Raw genomic sequence first — 13,132 nt, 5'->3', positions numbered from 1 at the left:
GCAGGCACTACGACTCCCAGAAGGCAATGGGACAGCCGGCTCCACCTCCTCCTCCTCTCTTTCTCCCCCCGCCCGTTCCCAGTCCTCCCCATTGGCCGGCTCCTGCGACAACGCGACACTAGCGCCGTATCTGGGCAAAGCCCGGGCCCCGTCAGCCAATGGGAGGTCAGGGTTGGACGCGGGGGGCGTGGCAGGGCGGAGGGACGCTGGGAGTGGCGGTTGTTTCAAGATGGCGGATGTGGCCGCGGGGCCGGGGCCGGAAGCAGCCGCTCGTTGGAGTAAGGACCGTATCCTTCCCTCAGGAGGGGCTCGCGTGGGGGCGGGGGCGTGGCGGGAGGAAAAGAAAAAGCGGTGGTGGTGGGGAATAATTTGACGGCGGGCCGAAGAAAAAAGATGGCAAAGGCTGACGTGTTTCCTGAGCATGTGCAGAGAGCCGCCTCGGTTCCCTCAGAAAACAAGTCCCGCTCGCTCCGTGGGCTTTGTTCCCGAGTGCAGAGCCAGGCCAGGGGGTTACGGTGGAAGCCCCCACTCCCAGGGCGGGCTGACCTTGGCCCCGCCAGCCTTTTTCTCTCGCCCCTCGCCCTACCCTGCAGGGTTGTTGTGAGGGTCAGGGGAGCGTCGCTTGAGGCGCCCTGGACTCCGCAGGGAAAGAGCGGGTTGGAAATATTGCTGCTTCGTGGTCTAGTTAGTACAAATGCTAGTCTGTTAAATTCCCCATCGCTCCTTCGAAGTCTCCATTCAGTGCACAGCGCAGCAACCCGAATAGTGGCGCTGAACGGAGACTTGAACTCGGGGCTTCCCGGCTTTCCACGTCAACTCTGAGCTGCTGCAGCTGATTCCAGGTTTTGTTTGTGGTTCCCTTTGGTGGAAGTTTTGGTAACTTTGGTGGCTGCCATCACGGGGAAGCCGGCCCTGGTGGGGGGGGGGAGTAGCATATTGCATGGCCCTTGAGGTGTCCTATTTGTGATCTCGTCTGCCTCCATAGCCGCTCCCCTTCACCAAGTGACCCCATATCTCGTGACCCTGCAAAACACACCCAGAGCCTATTTGTCACTCCCTCCTAGCGTCCTTTCATAGAATCATAGAATCATAGAGTTGGAAGAGACCACAAGGGGCATCCAATCCAACCCCCTGCCAAGCAGGAAATACCATCAAAGCATTCTTGACATATGCCTGTCAAGCCTCTGCTTAAAGACCTCCAAAGAAGGAGACTCCACCACATTCCTTGGTAGCAAATTCCACTGCCGAACAGCTCTTACTGTCAGGAAGTTCTTCCTAATGTTTAGGTGGAGTCTTCTTTCTTCAAGTTTGAATCCATTGCTCCGTGTCCGCTTCTCTGGAGCAGCAGAAAACAACCTTCCTCCCTCTATATGACATCCTTTTATATATTTGAACATGCCTATCATATCACCCCTTAACCTTCTCTTCTCCAGGCTAAACATACCCAGCTCCCAAAGTCGTTCCTCATTAGGCATCGTTTCCAGGCCTTTGACCATTTTGGTTGCCCTCTTCTGGACACGTTCAAGCTTGTCAGTATCCTTCTGGAACTGTGGTGCCCAGAACTGGACACAGTACTCCAGGTGAGGTCTGACCAGAGCAGAATACAGTGGTACTATTACTTCCCTTGATCTAGATGCTATACTCCTATTGATGCAGCCCAGAATTGCATTGGCTTTTTTAGCTGCTGCATCACACTGCTGACTCATGTCAAGTTTGTGGTCTACCAAGACTCCTAGATCCTTTTCACATGTACTGCTCTCAAGCCAGGTGTCTTTTGATCCTTGACACCAGAATTAGGCGTCCCACTCGCAGCAGAAAAGCCTCAGGGTCACCAAATTGTCATACTTCTGTATAGAGCTAGAAATGGAGGCTCAGACCTCCAGGCTCCCAGAGGTAAAGTTAGCTGGATCTTGGAGACCTTGTATCACAGTTCTACAAAAGATGGCCACCCTGCACTAGTTAGCTCAGTTGGTTAGAGCGTGGTGCTGATAATGCCAAGCTTGCAGGTTTGATCCTCATAAGGTCCACCTTCATTTTCCTGCATTTCAGAGGGCTGGGCTAGATGACCCTTGGGATGTTATGATTCTAACATCTTCAAGGCTCTAAGGGGAGCACACATCTTGCATCTGCAGCTTAAAAGAGCTGGATGAGCATCTTTCGATAACTCCATGTGGTCATATTCTGGGTGCATATAACTGTTGCTGAAAATGAGACCTCTAATCTGCCCTGGTGAATGAGAGTAAGTGGGCCCCAGAAGCTAAAATCTACAGTAGTGTATTTCAAAATTTAATTTTAAACATATTGGCAGAAGATAAGTGAATGGATTTTAATTCATGAACAATGTGAGGGTAAAGATATCAAGGAGAGATCAACAGCATATTGTATATAAATGAATCACGAGGAAGGGAGATGCGTACTGCGTAAGGAACAGTATATGCAAGTAATAGCATAAATATGTGCTATTTTGTTTTCCATGTAATCATTATCTGCATATATTGTTCCTTTCTCTCATTATTCACATATACTGTCCTCTTCCCCAAGATTCATTTATATATAATCTGTTGTTGATTTCTGTTTGGTATTATTATGCTCACATCTTTTATGAACTAACTTGCATACATAGGTCTTTGGCTGATGTATTTACACTAAATCTTTCCAAATGGATTTTAGTCTCTATTTGGTTGGCCCCGTCTGGCCTACTGGGGCAGAGTAAGATCCTTCCTTTCAGCATCTAGAAGAGATGATGTGTGGAGAACAACTTCTTGGCTGTAACTTGCTGCCAATACTTTGCAATGGGCTGTTACTCACTTAATTGAATCTACCATGAGTTGATAGATGACTGCTAAAGATATGCAGTCTGATGGTATTCTGGATTGTACAGTAGGGAAGGGTCCCCAGGTTATGGTCTTGAGCAGGGGTCAGCAAGGTTTATCTTGCCTGGACTGGATTGGTCCAGCAGAGATCCCTCCGTGGGCTGGATTGTGTGCGCCTGAGAGTGTGCACGCCTGTGATTTCCGGCACGTGCGCAGACACGGTTTCCAGTTTAGCGCAGTGCGTGAGTGGGTGGCTTGGTTTAGGGGCGGCTCATGGGCCGGTCAAACCACCTCCATGGGCCGCTTCTGGCCCATGGGCCTTAGGTTGCCGACCCCTAGTCTTGAGGGTGCAGTTTACCCAGATTTCTCTGCTGATCCCCCAAATACCAGTACCTGCTTGTAAGAGGTACAAGATAGCTTTTAAAAAAAATGTGTGAGTGTAAAGCTTAGTCTCTCTGTGTCCATAATCAGAGTCTGAGGAGCATGCATTGAGTATATAGCCTCCAGGAGTTGCTTTTATAATCAAGGCTAATACAAATAAATGTGGCTCATTATCTCTGTGATTGAGCTAGTTACAGGGTTAATAAAAGACAACCTTTTAAATGAGGTCTGTTTAAGAGTAATAACAAAGTGGGTTTACAGAAATGTCTGCTTTGGTAGTCTCCTGGTCAGTGTTCTGCTGCTTCTGAACTTTCTATTTTGATGCAGGAGATTTTTCAGACTACAGTGGTACCTTGGTTTGCAAACAGTCTGGTTTGCATACATTTTGGATTACATACACGTCAAACCCGGAAGTGCGTGTCCCGGTTTGTGAACTTTTTTTGGATTACAACCCATTTTTGGGGATTACGAACATTTTTTGGGGGGAGGTTCCATTGGCGAAAGCGTGCCTTGGGTTACAACCTGTTTTGGTTTACTAATGGTCCTTCAGAACAGATTATGCTTGTAAACCAAGGTACCACTGTATGATATTTTCAGAATGTAGAATGGAACAAACCTTTTGCCCTTGCTTTCCTTGAATGAAATTGCATTCAGTGTCTGATGAAGAGCAGCCACCTGTCTATGTCCCAGGTATGATCTTTGAATGGTTGCCAAATTTAACTTGACTTGTTGGGATGTTAGGCCAGGACCTGATTGAGATTTGCTCTGTGCATATGGCACATGCACCCTTGTCTCAGTGACTTTGGCGCAATGGGTTATAAAATGACATTGGGGGTCTGTTTGTAACTTTGGGCTAGAAGTAAAAGAGGGCTAGAAGTAAAAGAGTTCAAATGATAATTTAGGGATACAACCTTTTCAGGTCCTTTAGGGGGGCTGGAAAAATCATGGTGTGCTTTTAGGTACCACCATCTCATTTTCACAGGTTGGCAGCCTTTAGGTACTCTTCCTAGAGCTAGAGAAATGGCTTAAAGCTGTCATATAGCAACATTTGATCTCTAGCTGCTCATATTTACATGTTTATTTGCTTACACTTAACCTTTTCTTCCATCATGGAGCCCAAGGTAGCATACATGTACATGCAGTTCTCAGACAGTCTCCCACCCAGTACTAACCAGACCTAGACCTGCTCAGCTTCCCAAAGGTTGTGGCTTCATGTTCCTTCTGGCCCTGCCCTGGGAGTATATAGATCAAACAGTGAATAATTTCATTGTACGCTCTGACTTCCTGACAAATTAAATCTGGGCTTTGAGTTTCATTTGCCTGCCTAGCAAACTCCCAGTTGGCCCTTCCTTACTCAGAGGTATCAGAGAAGGTTAGACAGAGTTTTGTTTTGACCTGCTTTTGACCTGCTTTTATATTATTGACTGTTTTTACTGGAAGAAGAAGAAGAAGAAGAAGAAAATTCTCTGGATAATTTCAACAACTTAGCCCAGCAAGTCCAACATGCTTTCTGCTCCCATGATATTTATTTATATATTGTCAGCTCTAGAGACGGTTCCTGTTTGTGTGAAAATGTGTTCTCTGCATTGACCCATAGAAGTTGAAGTTAGTGCCATGTCAAGAAACGTATGTCTCTTGAAGGTAGATGCATTTTTTATGCCTTAATTTTCTCCATGTTTCATTTACAAGAAGTTCTCTTCTGCAGGCAGATGATTCAATAGATCAGCCCTGGTTGATCAGCTTGCAGTCTCTGTATCGTGCTAACTGCTGCCACCCACCCACTTCTTGGGTGCTGGCTGGGCCCTTCAAAGCCAGAGAGAAGGTTGGCTATGCCAAAGCAGCCACCCCATATTGATATGTAGTGAATTACATACTATAGGATGTTCCAGCCCCTCTCTGGTCCTCCTCTCTGGTCCTCTCCCTGGCCTTTGGTTCTGTGTTATGATTGTCAACTTCAGGATTGTAAAAGAAATGGTAGGGAAAAGGATAAGCTAGTTGCTCATGGAATTATAAAACTTTATTAAGTACCTCCAAAGCCATTAAAAATCTGTTTGGTATACAAAATAATTGAGCTTATTCTTGTTGAGCTTATTCTTATAAAAATGATGAGAATATTCAGGCGGCTGATGTGATAACTGGGGTCTATAAAAAGACGATTAGTCTTTGGTTTATGGTGTAACCATGCAGGACTCTTTGAACCAAGCATTTGGCCCCTATCTCCTGACGGGAAGAGTAAGTCCAAGGTGCAGGGTTCTTGGTGTTGGGCAGGGTTATTCTTGGGCCTTCTCAAGTCTGGGCTGGTTTGTTTTTGTTCATAAGAGTTTTTCCTTGGGCTGGGCTGCTGCTTTTTTGGGGCTGCTGTTTTCATTTCCTCTTTTTTGTGGGAAGCTTCAGTGTGGGAGGCGCTTTGTAAGAACAAGTTGGAAGTTTTCCTGATCTTGTCTCTTCAATCTCTAGGAATTTCCACAGAGAGGAATTTTAGAGCAAGACACCTGCTGAAAGGTCAGAAAGCGGAAGTGAAGGCAAAGGTGCCTGCAGCTGCTGCCGCCCCCCCAATGGATGCCTGGAAAAGCGCAAGCCAAGTGCCTGGGCAGCAGGTCAGTACGGAGAAGGGCAAATGAAACCAGAACTCTTGAGGCTGCAATCTGTGGCAGAGTTAACCTGGAAGTCCGTTCAACTCAGCAGGACTGAGTAAACCTGTGAAGGATGACAATGTGAAGTTTACTTACTATTTTATTTATTTATGACATTTATATCCTGCCTTTCTACCAAGGTATCTAGGGCAGTTTACAGTGTCAAAATACTAAAACAAATGAGATATAATGTAAACGTGGTCTCGGATAGTGGCAGTAACGGCAGTCCAATTGGATGCAGACTTTTGATATAGACTTTTTGTGCCTCCCTTGCTCTCTTCTTGTTCTCACACAGCTGAAAAGTGGCTGTTTGTATCTGGCTTAGAAGGCTTTCCACCCTTCTTTTTTGGTGCAATCATTGTGGCAAAGATAAAGTAATTGTGCAGGCCTTGAGAAATCTCTCAAGCAAGCAGGACCAGTTCCTATCACAGTGCCTAAGGATTAAAAGCTTCTTTTAGGGAGTCAAAACTCTGGATACACCTCCATCATTGCCTGTTCTTGCAGCTGTGTATAGTGTTGTGACAGATGAGCTGCCTTTCAGCATGAACAGGCAGCTGCAAGGGATTTGTCAAAAAGAGGCACGTCCTCCTGCTCCTCCTATTTGGGACTGGAAGGGAACCCGGGGGGGGGGGTTTAGATTGGCTGGCGAGGTGCCCCAGTGGTTCTCCTTGAAGATTTGCTGCCTCCTCCCAGCAGGTCTCTCTTCTGTTTGGGGCAAAGAAAAGCTTCTGCAGTGATCAGCCCCCAAATTCTCTGTTGAGAAGCTTCCCTTTATTGGGCCAGACATTGGATCACCCCCCCCCCAATAAAAAAATATCCTTCCAGTAGCACCTTAGAGACCAACTAAGTTTGTCATTGGTATGAGCTTTTGTGTGCATGCACACTTCTTCAGATACACTGAAACAGAAGTCACCAGACCCTTATATATAGTGAGAGGGTGGGGAGGGGTATGTACTCAGAAGGGTGGTGGGAATGGGTGATTGACTGATAGGTGTGGTAAACCTGTTGACGACTGTTCACCAAGTCTGCTATCTTCCACTGACTGTGGCTCTCTAGGGCAGTGGTTTTGAAACCTTTTTCTCTGGCCAACACTTTCAGTGTTTGTGTGTGTTTTGCTAATAAGAAATGGTTTGGAAAACAAAAAGAAACAAGTATCAGTGCTGGATTCATAACATAGAACACAACTACTTTGGATTAAGCTCAGACCACATAAAAACACCGGTCTTGAAAGACCTACGTACATTGGCTCCCAGTACGTATCCGAGCACAATTCAAAGTGTTGGTGCTGACCTTTAAAGCCCTAAACTGCCTCGGCCCAGTATACCTGAAGGAGCGTCTCCACCCCCATCATTCTGCCTGGGCACTGAGGTCCAGTGCCAAGGGCCTTCTGGCGGTTCTGTCACAGTGAGAAGTGAGGATACAGGGAACCAGGCAGAGGACTTTCTCGGTAGCGGCACCCGCACTGTGGAACGCCCTCCCATCAGATGTCAAAGAAATAAACAACTATCTGATGTTTAGAAGACATCTAAGAAGGCAGCCCTGTTTAGGGAAGTTTACATGGTTCTGCCCACAAGGGGAAGGCAGTTCTGATAACCTGGACTGCTCTTTGCAAGAACATTTATACCAGATTGGCGAGGTATAAATAAATTATTATTATTATTATTAGCCTCGACCCTTCTCTGTGCCAACCTTGTGCTATACCCACTGAGTTACCATCCCTCTAGCAGAATGTTCTTGCAAAGAGCAGTCCAGGTTATCAGAACTGCCTTCCCCTTGTGGGCAGAACCATGGCTGTGTGAGAGATTGAGGTGGAGAGTTAAAGACCGTACCCCAAGACAGCAGCAGTTTATTTCTGCAGCGTGAGCAGTGCTCCTTTCGAATACATTACAGTGTCACTAAAGTGGAAGATGTAAACTTCAGTTGTATAGGACCTGCTGTAAAAGTGCATCCTTACGCTGTCTTTATTGAATTTATAGCTATGACTAATGGGCCTTTGTCTAAAGAAGCAATAGTGGGTTATAAAACAACAAAGCAGAGATAACAGAAAGAGAATATTACATGTTAGCTCACCCCCTCCATATAATGATGAGAATAATAATATATATTAGTTTAAAAATCTGGAGCAAGTAAACCAATTAGTCCTCTAGTTCTTCTTTTCCCCGAGGCCAATCTATCTCACAGGGCAAATTGGAAAGTGTGAAAGCCCTTGTTTCCAAAGAGGAACTGTTGCCCAATTGCTGCCCAGCTGGGCTGGTGTAGTTGAGTCATAAATCAAGATGTGATTTGATTGGGTGGTGTAAATGAAAACTACAGCACAATTTCAGAAAAGAACTGATATCTCAATTTATTTTTATTGTTTTGTTTCCCACCCTATCCCACCCAAGGGTTGAGGGTGAGCAGCAGGTATTTCATCTGAAACATGTCTCTCTAAAGGGCTCATGCTTAAAATGGAAGAGATAAAACAGCCTGGGAAGCAAGTCTAAGGCATCTAGGCTAGGGGCTGGAGGTGCTGTAGGGGTCAATCCCAGCTTTCTTTCTTTCTTTCTTTCTTCTCTTTCTTTCTTTCTTTCTTTCTTTCTTTCTTTCTTTCTTTCTTTCTTGTGTTTATTGCCTAATAGAAAACAAACATTTCTGGATATTTAGAAAACTGCAGATGATTAAAAGACTTTTAGGTACATAGACTCATAGGATTGTAGAGTTGGAAGGGACCGCAAGGGTCATCTAGTCTAACCCCTGCAATTCTGGAGTTTCTTGCCCAATGTGAGGCTCCAACTCACAGCCATGAGGTGAAGTGTCTCATGCTCTACCTACTGAGTTCAACAATGTTCCTCCAAAAATAAACTCAGAAACAGCAGTAAGCATTACAATCCCATTTCATCCAGTTCCTAGGAGAAGGAGGTACATCTGGGGTCACCAGTTGTGGTTCTTGTGGCATTCACGGAATCCCCTCCCCATTAGCCTGGTGCTGAAAGGTGGTTAATGTCGTCACCAGGCAGACCTTCCTGGAGAGTAAGGGCAGGAACTTTGGGTGAATTGTTTTTTTGCCTGTATCTTCTCTGTTCTCGTGCGGGATTCTTTCTGAGAGTTTATTGCATAACCTCAGAATTGGATTCTGTCTGAATCCTGAGGATCTTGGTGGCTTGGTAAATCCTTCTTGGTTTATCAGCTGCCAGATTCCACCTCAAAGGCCAAGGTGAAGAGGAAGCCATGCTGTTTACTGTGCTGCTGTCTGCACAAAATACCAGCAAACTACAGAACATAGAGAAGACGACTGTGCTAACCTTGCTTTGGTCAAAGCAGAATGATCTACTGGCATGGTTGAGATTGCATAAACAAGCAGTTGGTAGCCTCAGGCTTACATCCTCCTCCCCTCATGGCAATGCCATGCCTCTCATTCTGCTCTGTATGTCCTTTAGCAAAGCTCTCTCTGTGGCTTAAAGAGCTGTCAGCCATTTCTGGCTTGGCTCAGCCACCCTTCTGGTCTGTGTGCTGCTCCTATTTTGGAGTAATGCATCACTTACACCACAACAACATACAGTGCAGAGCTGTGCGTGTAATATTGCACACCTTACAACAACCCTGTAAGTATTAGTCCCTATTTTGTGAATGGAGTGCGGTTCGAGACGAGGGTTTTGAAGGTTGCCAACTGAATTTGTGGCTGAGATGAGATTTGGTTCTCCCCTGGATCTGTGCGCTGGGTGTGTTACTGACTTCTCTCTTCAGACGATCTCCTTATTCCATGCTATATCTCCACCATTTCGCCCCTGCTTAGCTGTTTGGTTGCTGCCACCGGCTTTAAGGGAGTGCCCTCCCTTCTCCCACAGCTTGTTAGGCTTAAATGTGTTCTCTCAATGTGTCTTTTTTTTAATAAAAAAAGCATCACTTCCTCTTGATACCTAGGAAGATAATCTGCCAGTCTTATATTTCATGCTGGTGAATTACTGAATATCGTTGGGAGTGCAGTGCTCCCCACAGTGTTTTGGGACAGTCCTGTTCTGCAAACTAGGCTTTCCTTCATGTTTTTCATGATTTTGAAAAAGCAGCTCCTTTAAAAGGCCTATGCATAGTGTCCACCAAGGATATGTGTTGCAGAAATTATTTGATTCAGGGTACGTGCAATGGGTGCTTCTCTCAAACGTAACGGGAGAGCATCTCTCTGGTGTGAATGTAGGGAGGGAGCCATTGCCTTTGGAACTAGTCTTCCTTTTTTGAGAAGTGCGGAGAAAGTTTTCGCAGATGTAACCTGCAGCTGTTAACTTGAAGTGCTTTGAGTGAAAAGCTTGTTTAAATTAAACACAAATCAAAAGGTTTGAATGAAGCTCTTTTAATGCCTGGGGTTGTGAGAAACATCACTCAGTACAGGTTGATCGCTGCTATCCATTTCAAAGAGGGCTTAAAATAATAATTTTATTAGCTTTTGAAGACTTCTTTGAACGGAGTATCGGAACCCAGAAGGGCATGTTTTCTTGGTAATGTCTAGCCACAACTCCCAGTCATGCTCTTGAAGAGGCATCACATAGAAGAGATACAAACCCTTTGTTCATTCTTTGTGATCTGTGCCACAGGCCTCTGTTGGCAAGAAATGGGAAGCTCCTCAGAGGGAAAAAAAGCATTGTGTTGTTAGCCTTTGGCCAATTTAAAGTGGCACCTAAGGGGATGGAGATATCCATGTGTTCGAAGACTCAAAAAGGTGAAAGGGTTCGGTTCTAAAATCACTGGACTGCCTTTATTTGACTACTTGCCTAGTAGCCACAGGCAACCAGGAATTTCATGCAGGTGACTGAGCAGCCAGCTCACTTGATTTCTTGGCCAGCTGTAAAGGAAGAGTAGTGCTATCAAATCCACAGTCAGCACAAAAACACAGTGGACTATCAGAGTGTCTCTCCTCCACCATCCGTCATGGAAGAAGGCACTTTTTATTGTGTTTCCATGCTGACTTTGGAGGAGGGGGCAGAACAAATATTGAAGGCTAGTAACTTTTTGATTTACTTGTAAGGCTGATTGAAGAAGTACCCTTCTCCCCTTTGTGTACAAAATGGATGCAGCAGGATGAAGGAGAACTACTGCTGCTGCAACCTTGTTGAGCTCTTCTTGTCCTGGCAAGAGTGCAGCTATGGGACTGGGACCCTGTGCTGTAGGATCACGATATACTAGTTATTAGAGGGTTGTTTCGGGAAGCTTTTAATGTTTAACAGACCATTGTATTTTAATATTTTGTTGGAAGCCGCCCAGAGTGGCTGGGGAAACCCAGCCAGATGGTCAGGGTATAAATAATAAATTATTATTATTATTATTAAGTTGTTATGTCACTAGAGAAATGGATGGTTGTTTTTAACCCTTGCACAAAGCAGAGGCACAAATGCCTAGATAAGGGCTGGGATCTAAGGAATACCCATGCTTATATGCATGTATGTATTGTGTATGTGTGTGTTTGTGTTGAAACAGTTTTTAAAATTTAAGCTCCGTTGAGTTTGCTCCAGCAGTCTAGTGGTAGCGGCAGCAGCTGGTGTGATTGTGCGAGGTATAGCAGGTTGTACATTGGGACCTTCTCTACAAAGATCCTTTCCCAACTTCTAGACCGCCATTTTGTTCAAGGATTAGTCATTAATTACTCTCGGATTTCATCTCTGTATAGTCCAGTAATTTATAGTTCATTCTCAGTATTTTTGTTCTGCTGCTGTGTTATTCACTGTGGAGAAAGGTGCTATTACATAACTGAAATTGAGAATATAATGGAAGGCTCCCAACTCAGCTCTCCGAAGGTGCACATTGTATTAGCTGTGAAAATTCAAGACTGAGCTGTTACATGCATGCAGAGAGCTGAAGCGAACTGTGAATTTATGTAGCATGAAATGCCCTCTGGCGGACAAGGAGTGCAAAGTTAGCTAGTTCTTACAGTAAGGGAAGATGGCCAAAGCACTGGTAGTGACATTTTCATTGCTGTAGTAACCTGAGGTTTTCAGTTTCCTTTGGTCCCTGCACAGTAGCAAAGTGGGGTTGATATGGCAGGCACATTAGTTCTATCGGCCGTTAAGGTTTTGGAGCTCCTTTTAAGTCTTCGAGCAGCATCAGCTTTGACTGAGCCGTGGAATGCATGTTGAATTGTGAACTGCACCGGATTGACAGTGAACCAAATGCCAAATTCTGAAATAACCACAGAGGAAACAAATTCAGGCATTTTAAATCTTGAATAGCATTTATTGAAATGATAAACAATTCACCCCTACTATTATGACTTTCATTTAACAAGGTTGCCTTTAACATTCACACATCATATTGTATTGATAGTTATACTGTATGATATATTCATGGGTCGACTTTTGTACACTTTTCTCAGTAGCACCTTGGGCAGAGCAATCTTTTTCTCCTGAAACAACTGCATTGTCAACCAATTAATAAATAAAATCATTAATAAGGATTACAGAATGGGCAAATTGGCTGCACTCTCCTTCCCCCGCCCCCTTTCAAACTTCTCCCTCCAGCTGGAGCTTATCTTTAGAAGCACAATTTAATGGCGAATCCTCCAGCACACAATTTGGGAAATTATCCTACTGGTTGATTTTTTATTGTTTAAAAACTTGTGTTCTCTTCAGTTCTTAATTCATCTGGGGCTGAATATGCAGCCTCTGGTGCTTGAAATACTTTTATTGTAGATTCAGAAACACTTCTTCCATGTTAATGATTGCTTTTTAAAATGCTGATTTTAATTTTCAGGTCCCTGACAAAGGAGGAATGAAGAGTGCTTCTCTAAAGGATTTATGTCCTGAAGACAAGAGGCGCATAGCAAACTTAATTAAGGAGCTTGCAAGGTGAGGATAAACTGTCTGATAATGCATTAGGTTTAGGATGAGACTCTCTTTCCAATTACTGTTATGAAATTTAAGCGTTCATGTTTATTAAAAGTATATTACCACTCCTTGCTGGCACAGGTATGATCAAGTAGGGCATGGAGCAGTTGTCTGCCTCTGTTGCAAGAGACTGCTGCCGTTTAGGGAAGGTCTTCAAAGGGTTTCCTCCAAAAGTTGTCCTTGTTGTGTCATGGATGGCCTGAACAATTGTGCCCTGTCTCACTTTGCTGCTCCCCCCCCCCAAGCACCTACAAGTTCTTGCTTTGGACTCTGACGTGCTAACATGGGGCCTGATAGACATGTGTGTTTGGAGGCTTTGTGTGAAACCAGCACCCATGTGGTCCTGAGAGCACACTCCCTCCCAAAGGATCGTTAGCGGGAGTCACAGAGTGCTGTCCTTAATGCGTGTATCTGAACCCTCTCAAACGACAAAGGTGGGTCCACATGGAAATAATAT

At 44.8% G+C, this 13,132-nt stretch overlaps 1 protein-coding gene across 8 annotated transcripts in view; it reads left to right on the top strand.

Moving 5' to 3' along the window:
- Positions 1 to 13,132, top strand: part of KIAA1328 (KIAA1328 ortholog) — a 200,859-nt gene that overhangs the window by 5,236 nt on the left and 182,491 nt on the right. The window contains exons 1-6 of one of the 8 annotated variants that reach the window (XM_088652811.1): positions 209 to 287; positions 1,434 to 1,533; positions 3,849 to 3,884; positions 4,738 to 4,835; positions 5,652 to 5,791; positions 12,542 to 12,636. In XM_088652811.1, coding sequence (XP_088508937.1) covers positions 4,823 to 4,835; positions 5,652 to 5,791; positions 12,542 to 12,636 — 248 coding nt within the window. In that variant the 5' untranslated portion in view covers positions 209 to 287; positions 1,434 to 1,533; positions 3,849 to 3,884; positions 4,738 to 4,822. Of the gene's footprint in view, positions 1 to 208; positions 288 to 1,433; positions 1,581 to 3,848; positions 3,885 to 4,737; positions 4,836 to 5,651; positions 5,792 to 12,541; positions 12,637 to 13,132 lie in introns of those variants that run through there. The other 7 variants (XM_088652810.1, XM_088652809.1, XM_035100607.3 and 4 more) reach the window with 7 other exon arrangements.

The sequence above is a fragment of the Zootoca vivipara genome, chromosome 10 (assembly GCF_965207765.1).
Source record: "Zootoca vivipara chromosome 10, rZooViv2.hap1.1, whole genome shotgun sequence".
Lineage (NCBI taxonomy): Eukaryota > Metazoa > Chordata > Lepidosauria > Squamata > Lacertidae > Zootoca > Zootoca vivipara.
Note: the sequence above shows the minus strand (reverse complement) of the source record. Positions and strands in the feature narration are given on the sequence as shown.